Source organism: Lolium rigidum, chromosome 5 (assembly GCF_022539505.1).
Source record: "Lolium rigidum isolate FL_2022 chromosome 5, APGP_CSIRO_Lrig_0.1, whole genome shotgun sequence".
NCBI classification, from domain to species: domain Eukaryota; kingdom Viridiplantae; phylum Streptophyta; class Magnoliopsida; order Poales; family Poaceae; genus Lolium; species Lolium rigidum.
In genome coordinates this window covers 13,515,843-13,525,133 of record NC_061512.1, presented here as the reverse complement: position 1 = coordinate 13,525,133, position 9,291 = coordinate 13,515,843, and the positions used below count along the sequence as shown (strand labels likewise).

Genomic DNA, 9,291 nt, shown 5'->3' with positions numbered 1-9,291 from the left:
AGAAAATTTAGTGCTAAAAAATTAAGATTTACAAAAAAAAATTAGCCGATAAATGGGCGATCGATAAAATCGATTAATCGGCCGATAAGAGATTAATCTCCATTTTAAACCTGACCGATAAGTTAAAATTAACGATTTCTTGAACAATAAGGGTATGTATGATGCACTCATAGGGGAGAGCCGCCCTCTACGTGGATATCATGCACTCGGAGGAGAGCAGAAGGGGGAGAGTGGAGAGATATGGTGCGGTAGAGAGAGATACATTTACCCTACGTGGATGTCAGCATAATTTTGTGATTGGTTCCCCATCTATATAGACGCTCCCTTAATTCACCCATAGATTTTTGTCAAGAGCGATTAAGCTTTTTTCTTTTATTGTAGTAACCGGTGATTTGGAATGGGGTTTTTAGAGCAAACACGTATTTCATTAATAGAAAAACAAGTTACATGAGCAAACAAATGTGAAAGCTACCAGATTAGGAGAAAAAAGTTGTCCTGAAAACTTTGCAGAAAAAATCCTAAAAGACAGAAAAATACAAAACTATCCCTAGGGTTTCCTGTACTCGACGAAGCCAGCCGCCGCCGCAAAACTCCAACGCCGCCTAGACGAGCGTTGGAAGAGACGCCAAGCCTCCATCAGTGCCAGATCCAAAAGAGCACCATCGCCAATGAAGCTTTGTGAGCCGACGAACAGGTCCGCTGCATTGCTGCAAGCAGCGATACACATGTCGTTGTGGCACGTTGACTGGGGGACGTTCCCGTGCTATCTTGGACCAAGATCCGCTGTGTCCCTTCAACGAAGACGAGGAAAAACAAAAAATCCACCACCTCCGGACCAGCATCCTTGCTCCAGAGCATCCACCTCGCCCTGGACGCCAACGCCATTGTGGAAAACGACAAACATCGGCGACATGTCGAGAAACATATCTCACCAAATCTGAAGAACGGCGAGAAGTCCAAGCTAGCGACCCAAAAGATCGACAAGCACACTTTGCCAAAAACTCCGAGACGTCACCGTGAAGTTTTCCACCGTGGGAGTGGAGTTGAGGCAGATTTATTTTCCCGGGCGCCGCTCCCACCACTCCCAATGACGCACCACAGCAGACAAGCCCTCACTACAGAACGGAAGAATGAGGGGCAAGCGGAGAGAGAGGGTCCCAACTCTCACGCCGGTGAAGATGGGATCTACCGCCGCCGCCGCCGCCTGGGAGAGAGAGCAGCAGGGCAAAACCGCTTCGTTTGATTTGGAATGGTTGTGTGCATGTCAGTTATGCAGATGTCGGATGTAATATTTAAAATCGGAGAAAAATTAGGGGTTGGACACAAAAAAGACGTCCCAGTCGAAGTTGATAGACAGCGGGACCTAATGTGTTTTTTTTTGTTTTTTTTTGTGTGGTTACGACGGTGAGGGAAGAGAAGAGCCTTGATTGGATATTAGTGAACGATATCAAATTTTTGTTGGTTCCTCTCCCTCTCCCTCGCGTCGCCCCTCCAGGCGATCGGGGAGGGGAGAACCCTAGACCCCGCCGCGGCCTCCCCCTCCCTCTCCTCCTCCCTCATCGCCCCCGGAGGAGGCCACCGGCAAGGCCGTGCGACGCCGGTGATGGGGGTAGCGGGATCTCTCCTCCGGCCCCCCATGCGTTGTTGTAGGGAGGACGACGGCCGAGCGGGGGTGGCCTCCGCTGCTGGGTGAGGTTGGCTCGATTCCCCCTATCCTCCTCTCCGGCGCGGCCTCGCCGGCGCTGGGAAGTGGTGGCCGGGGGCTTGGTTCCCTCCGTCGACCGGGTTGGGGCCAGGAATCCAGGGCGGCGGCCTTGGGCGTAGGGTGGGGCACCGCCGGCCTGATGGCGGGCGGCAGGTGCCGATGCTGCGGTCGGCTCTCTTCGGCCGCGCGTGCGGTGAAGGGGGCGGCAGGTGTGGGCTTGGTGTGGAGGTCGCCCCGATGGGCCTCTGGTACCATATCTGAAGACGGAGGCTCCTCCTCCCTCCGGTGCTCGCCGCACCTCCCCGGCCTTTCTTCTATCTAAAATATTAGAAATCAATTGGGAGATACTTCTCTAGAGTGTCCCAGATCTGTTTTCCATCTTCCATATGAAAACTGTCAATTCTCGTAAGATCTTCTTCATTCTTACTCAAAAGGTCCAATAGTGTATGTATATTGGCCCTTTTGAGACAATTATACGTTCTATAAGGCAATTCTAATTGATCAATAAAAATACAATTCAATGGAATTCTTTTTTTTGTTTTTCTTTAGATTTAGATTAGTTAATCTTTTTTGAAAAGTAAAAAAAGGGGTGGAGTTCTCTGGACCGGGGGAAACCCTTGGCTGACGGTGGCGGCCGCGACGTCGATGACGCTGACGACGCCGTTCTCCTTCTCGAAGGCGACATCGAGGTGATATCCCCCTCCTCCCTGCCCTATCTATCTCGGGTGAAAACCCAAAGTTTTGGTTTGGACAGTGGTGGCGCCCGGGTGGTGTTGTTCCCTCGTTCGAGGCACCGTTTTGAGATAGTGGGTTTGGGTGGATGAGCTCGACGGAGGTTGGTATGCATCGTCTTCCCTTACTCCTGGCAGCTTGGTCCGGTTTGGTGGTTTGTCTTTGCGGGGGGCTGTGATGTTCGTGGGTGGCGGCGCAGCGAGGCTAGGCGAGTGCTCGGAGTCTTTCTCCCCGGCGGTAACTTCCAATATCCATGCGTGCTCAGGGAGAGCGATCTACCTCCGACAGGTACGGTGCCCTCCGATCCAGGGCGGGCGAGAAAGCAAGGAGCTTTCTTTGGAGGTGGAAACGGATAGTGCCTGGGCTTTGCTTGCCTCTGGAGGTTGACGATGGTGCGAGTCCCTTAATGGCGGCCTTCTTCACCAGCTTCGACGTCTCTCTAGTCGGATTGCAAGACTGGACAATGGTCTCGGAGCTCAAGCTATGTTTCACTCTTTTTTCTTGTTTTGCTTGTAGTTTCCGGTTCTTGTTAGGTGGTTTTCAGCACTCTGTATCAACTTGCCGGCAACGGCCTTATTAATGTAAGGCAGGACTACGGCCTAATGTTAAAAAAGAAAAAGCCTATGAGGCGAAGTGAAATCAAAAAATCTGGATTGATTGGACAGGTACATTTCATACAATGATGAAGAAAAATGTGACACGAGAGCCACATGTGGAAGAAGAAGAAGAGGCTTCTGGTGGAACGAAAATGAATGAATGAATGAAGGAAATACTCTTTTCGAAGAAGCAATGTGGGCGGTACATTGCTAGCGTACAAGAACGGGTGTCGCCCCCACAACTTCAATCAATGATAGCGCTCGCTCTGGAGCCTAGCGTCGACGTCCACAGCCGCGGGTTTGCCCTTTGCCCTGCGAGCGAGAAAGAATCGTTTTTTCCCTTCTCCCCTGGTTAAAAAACGTTTCTTTGGTGCCACCTCCCCCAAAGCCCCCAATTTCCAACTCCTTCCGTGGCGGCACCGCCGTGGCCCGACGGGATTGGAGCCACCGGAGCAAGATTCTTTGCTGCTCTCCCCTTCTTCTTCCTCCTCACTACTCCCGCTGGGAGCTCACAATCCGCAGCCACACCACCGGCGGCGGCGCAGGCGGAGCGGGGGCAAAAAAGCCATCCGAAACAAGATGCCGCCCCCGCGGCGGCCGAACGCCGGCGGCACGACCTCCGCCGCTCTCCCCCCACCACGCAAGGTCCCGCTGCGCTCGCTCCTCCGCGCCGCCTCGGTGGCCTGCGGGGTGCAGTTCGGGTGGGCGCTGCAGCTCTCCCTGCTCACGCCCTACGTGCAGGAGCTGGGCATCCCGCACGCCTTCGCGTCGCTCGTCTGGCTCTGCGGCCCGCTCTCCGGCCTGCTGGTGCAGCCGCTCATCGGCCACCTCTCCGACCGCATCGCGCCCGCCGACTCCCCGCTCGGCCGCCGCAGGCCCTTCATCGCCGCGGGGGCCGCCTCCATCGCCTTCTCCGTGCTCACCGTCGGCTTCTCCGCCGATTTGGGGAGGCTGTTCGGGGACAACATCCGGCCCGGGTCGACCAGGTACGGCGCGATTATTGTCTACATGATCGGCTTCTGGCTGCTGGATGTCGGCAACAACGCCACCCAGGGCCCCTGCAGGGCCTTCCTCGCCGACCTCACCGGTAATTCCATTGCTTCGATTTCCTTGCTCGATTACTTCGATTTCCTTAAGCTCAATTGCTTCGATTTCCTTGCTCAATTGCTTTACTTCTCATCGGTTCCAGATTGATTCTTAGCTTCCAGTTCTGCTAGTAATTTGTTGCCTCAAGCAAGCAAGCAAAAGGGAAAGTGTAGATGAACTCATTGGCTACTACAAAAAATTGGGGTTCGTAATTTTGCTAGACGACAAGGGGTCACATGCCAAACAAATCTCCCCATTTTATCCTCCCTTTGTTTCTAGCCTCTCCATGTATCTACGTGTGGCCACTGCACAACAGAGGAAGTGCATGTTAAAGAAAACAGAGAAAATTCAGTAGCAATTTGCAGATGTCGCTTTCCCCTTTAGGCTAGGAAAGATTCTACCTCCGATGTCGATCTTGGTCGGCACTTGATTTTCTAGTCCCTCATTATTGCCAGCTGCCCCGTATGTTTCTAGCAGCCCAGCCAGCAATGGGGACGGGTTAGTAGACACACACACTACCTAGCCAAACCAAAAATAACGACGTGGCACTCCATCACAGTGATGCAATCTTTCAATAATCGCATGGTTGGTGCAAATGTCGCCACCAGATCCTGTCCTTTCCCTAAGCTGCCACTTCATTTATTTTACTTTTTTATGTATGGGAGTGATGATGAAATTTGGGGGCAGCTCTATTCAAGAGATCGATCGCTTTCGGATCGAGCTAGATATTTGAGCATTACTACTAACTCTTCTATGCATTATTGCGAAAATTCCGAATCATAGGAACCACGACAGCATCTTTTGTTTTGTCAGTAGCAATGTAGCATTCTTTGCGGGCCTGCTTGCTTAATACTAATCAGTCATGTGTGTGGCTGTGGTCTTCAGATCTGCCTTTCGCTCTATCAACACGTGCGAATGTGATGCCACACATTACACTGATGAGATATGCTTGGTTTAGTCTAACACAATTCTTTTTGTAAAAATGCATTTAGTTTATGTGGTAATGATTGACGGAGCTTGACTTTATGGATCGGTTGCTCTCAGGCTCAACAGGCCAGGTAGATGTTTAAGCACTACTCTCCTTAAGTTTTCGCGATTTTTGAATCATAGGAACGACGACAGCATCCTAATAAAGACGTGGCACTCCTTCACAGCGATGCATTCTTTGAATAATCGCATGGTTGGTGCAAATGTCGCCACCAGATCCTGTCCTTTCCCTAAGCTACCACTTCATTTATTTTACTTTTTTATTTATGGGAGTGATGATGAAATGTGGGGGGAGCTCTATTGAAGAGATCGATCGCTTTCGGATAGAACTAGATATTTAACGAAAAGTGTATTTGGCTCATGGGCACCAGTGCTCCTGCTGTTTAAAAAAATTCGAAAATCATACATATTTGTTTCAAAAAAATATGAAAATAAATCTAGACATAATAAATGACGTAACCTACAAGCGTGTAAAATTTTAATATGAAATTCTTTATATTGTAGACTACATAAAAAAGACAAAATCTGTTGAAATTTGGAGATTTGAAATATGCATACCCAGATCCACACGTTTGTTATTTTTGTGTAGCCCATAATTTTTTGTATTTGAAATTGAAATTTTGCACGTTTGTGGGACAATTCATTGGCTACACCATGATTTTTTTTCTAATTTTTTTGAAACACATAAATGTGATTTTTATTTTTTCTAAAATAGCAGGAGCACTGGTGCCCAGGAGCACCAAATCTCTGTCCGATATTTAAGCATTACTACTACTCTTCTATGCATTACTGCGAGAATTCCGAATCATAGGAACCACGGCAGCATCTTTTGTTTTGGCAGTAGCAATGTAGTATTCTTTGCGGGCCTGCTTGCTTGCTTAATACTAATTGCCAGTCATGTGTGTGGCTGTGGTCTTCAGATCTGCCTTTTGCTCTATCACCACGTGTGAATGTGTTGCCCACATTACACCGATGAGATGTGCTTGCTGTAGTCTAATACAATGTGTAAAAATGCATTTAGTTTATGTGGTAATGATTGATGGAGCTTGACTTTATGGATCGGTCGCTCTCAGGTTCAACAGGCCAGGTAGATGTTTAAGCGCTACTCTCCTTAAGTGTTCGCGATTTTCGAATCATAGGAACGACGACAGCATCTTTTGTTTTGTCGGTAGGCAGTAGCAATGTAGCATTCTTTGAGTTGAGGGCCTGCATGCTTGCTTGCTTAATAATTGTCAGTCATGTGTGTGGCTGTGGTCTTTAGATCTGCCTTTTGCTCTATCAACACGTGCGAATGTGATGCCACACGTTACACCGATGAGATGTGCTTGTTGTGGCCACACATATTCTTTGTGTAGAAATGTGTTTATTTTATGTGGGATTGATCAATGGAGCTGGACTCGATGGATCAGTCGCTCTCGGGTTCAGCAGGCCAGGTAGATGTTTAAGCACTACTCTCCTTAAGTTTTCGCGATTTTCGAATCATACGAGCAGCAGCATCTTTTTTTCCTCAGCAGACTGGTAGTATTCCTTCAGTATAGAGGCCTTGCTTGCTCAATAATTGCTAGGCTGCCAAATGCTTGTGTTTGTGACTCTAGTCTGTAGTCTCCCAATTTGCCTTTTGCTCTATCATCATCAGGTGTGAATGTGATGCAAGACTACTAATACTCTTCTAGATATTATTGCGAATTTTCGAATCATACGAACGACGACATGTTTTGTTTTTTGTCAGTAGCCAGGTAGTATTCTTTTGCTTACATTATGGAACGGGGGGAGTAATTGCCAATGTTGTGTGCCTGTGGTGGTCTCCGAAATTGCCTTTTGCTACATCATGAACTGTGAATGTGATGCCAGGCATTGCACTGATGAGATTGGGGATGTGCTTGCTGTGGCTACACAAATTTTTGGCTATAAATTATATATCGGAAATTATTGTTACTTCTCTCACTCTGTTTAGGAAAATGCATGTATTTTGCTCATCTGAGCTTGTGGGTCTTTCTCAAATATTCTGATTGTTTCTTGACGTGCAATTATATTCACCCACTTGAAAAACTTCAACTGTTATCTGTATTATGTCCATTTCTGCAGGATGAACACAAATGTTAAATTATTGCAACCAGCATCCATGTTATATGTTAGCATTCCGCACCTCAAACCTAACTCATTTCTTACTGACTGACTGATCCTTCTCCGCTGCAGAGAATGACCCGAGGAGGACTCGGATCGCCAACGCCTATTTCTCGCTCTTCATGGCCCTGGGGAACATCCTCGGGTATGCCACCGGAGCGTACAGCGGCTGGTACAAGATATTTCCCTTCACCATCACCGAGTCATGTGGCGTCAGCTGTGCCAACCTCAAGTCTGCGTTCCTGCTAGACATCATCATCCTGGCAATTACGACATACGTCACTGTGGTAACGGTGCAAGACAACCCGACATTCGGGAGCGATGAAGCAGCGCCACGTCCGAGCAGCCACGAAGAGGAGGCTTTCCTCTTCGAGCTCTTTGGGTCATTCAAGTACTTCACAATGCCTGTCTGGATGGTCCTGATCGTCACTTCCCTCACCTGGATCGGGTGGTTCCCGTTCATCCTCTTCGATACCGACTGGATGGGCCGGGAAATCTACCGAGGGAGCCCGGAGATCGTCGCCGACACCCAGAAGTACCATGACGGTGTGAGAATGGGTTCCTTTGGCCTCATGCTCAATTCAGTCCTTCTTGGGATCACGTCAGTCGTGACGGAGAAGCTGTGCAGGAAGTGGGGGGCTGGGCTCGTATGGGGTGTTTCCAATATTATCATGGCTCTCTGCTTTGTGGCGATGCTCGTTATAACGTACGTGGCGCAGAATTTGGACTATGGACCTAGCAGAGCACCTCCGACCGGCATCGTTGTTGCTTCCCTCACAGTTTTCACGATTCTGGGAGCACCCTTGTCGGTCAGTATTCATTCACCAGTATAGTTTTTCTTTCGGTTTGCTCATATGTTGTTATTCATCTCTGTATTGATTCATGTTTTTGGCTATTGCAGATCACGTACAGTATACCATACGCGATGGCTACGAGCCGTGTTGAGAATCTTGGGCTTGGCCAGGGTAATTTACTTTTTGAGTGAAACATTTGACTATTTATCATCTTGGGTTTGTGTTCTTACTTAGTCCCCTTTCTTTTTTCCCACAGGTCTAGCAATGGGTATTCTCAATTTATCTATCGTCATACCACAGGTATTGACTTGTTTATTATTTTGTTTGCTTTCAAATACGGTTCATTTATTCCAAACTTCACTACTTGTTGAGAAAAAAAAAAGGGGGGGGGGGGACGCAATCAGAAGTAGTAACAAGTAGCCTTAGACCATGCTAATGGAAAGATGGCACACTAGACTACTTCATTTTGAAATGTATCTGATCGAGCTTCTGGAACCTAATCAATTCAATGTAATAGCTAGTTGACCCATCTCAACTATACATCAAAACTAAAAACTATTACCCCCGTTCCAAAATACAAGGGTTTTTAGAAAGCTGAACTTTTTACAAGTCTTATATTTTGGAACGGAGGTAGTAGTAGTAATTACAGCATCCCAATCTATTAACCAGTTAAGACCAACAGGATACGGAAACACCTGCATTATGGACGATTGGGTGCTTGATTTATCCTAAAATTCTTGAAAGCTGCTTCAGCATAACTGAACCCTGAAATTTGTATTGTCACTTCGTGCAGATCATCGTGTCACTGGGCAGTGGGCCATGGGACTCGCTCTTTGGTGGAGGGAACGCGCCATCGTTTTGGGTGGCGGCTGCCGCGTCCTTCATTGGCGGGCTGGTGGCCATCCTGGGTCTCCCCCGAGCCCGCATTGCGCCAAAGAAGAGGAGCCAGCGATGATGATCAGAGTACATTGTTTCAGGTTGTCTGTATATCCTGGCTCTTAAGTTAAGTTGCAAGTTGCAACCATTCTTTGCTCTATCATCCAGTTGATTAGGCATGGGTATCTGTCTGTATATCAGTTCGATGGGGAAAGAAATACAGCTCTGGAATTTGGTCTTGTTTTCTTTCCTCCATGAGCTGTTGTTTTTTTCGCGTCTCCGTGTCAAACATGGTCGGTTGTATCTTGTTGTATGTTGGATTTTTATGGTTTTGTCGGAGACGGTGGGTGAATGAATGAATAAAAAGTCGGCAGGGTTTTGCTTGAGGTCA

The 9,291-nt window shown here is 48.0% G+C and overlaps 1 protein-coding gene across 1 annotated transcript; it reads left to right on the top strand.

Annotated features, from left to right (window-relative positions):
- The first annotated feature begins 3,405 nt into the window (after window positions 1–3,405).
- On the top strand, window positions 3,406–9,291 carry LOC124653230 (sucrose transport protein SUT2-like). The gene is made up of 5 exons (XM_047192296.1): window positions 3,406–4,120; window positions 7,303–8,039; window positions 8,132–8,195; window positions 8,281–8,324; window positions 8,818–9,291. Exons 1-5 carry the CDS (start codon window positions 3,613–3,615, stop codon window positions 8,977–8,979), a joined length of 1,515 nt encoding a protein of 504 aa, XP_047048252.1. The 5' UTR covers window positions 3,406–3,612; the 3' UTR covers window positions 8,980–9,291.

Coding starts and splice junctions, on each gene's coding strand:
- LOC124653230 (XM_047192296.1), top strand. CDS start 3,613: ATGCCGCCCCCGCGGCGGCCGAACGCCGGCGGCACGACCTCCGCCGCT. Junction 8,040..8,131: donor TTCTGGGAGCACCCTTGTCG/GTCAGTATTCAT, acceptor TGGCTATTGCAG/ATCACGTACAGTATACCATA. Junction 8,196..8,280: donor GAATCTTGGGCTTGGCCAGG/GTAATTTACTTT, acceptor TTTTTCCCACAG/GTCTAGCAATGGGTATTCTC.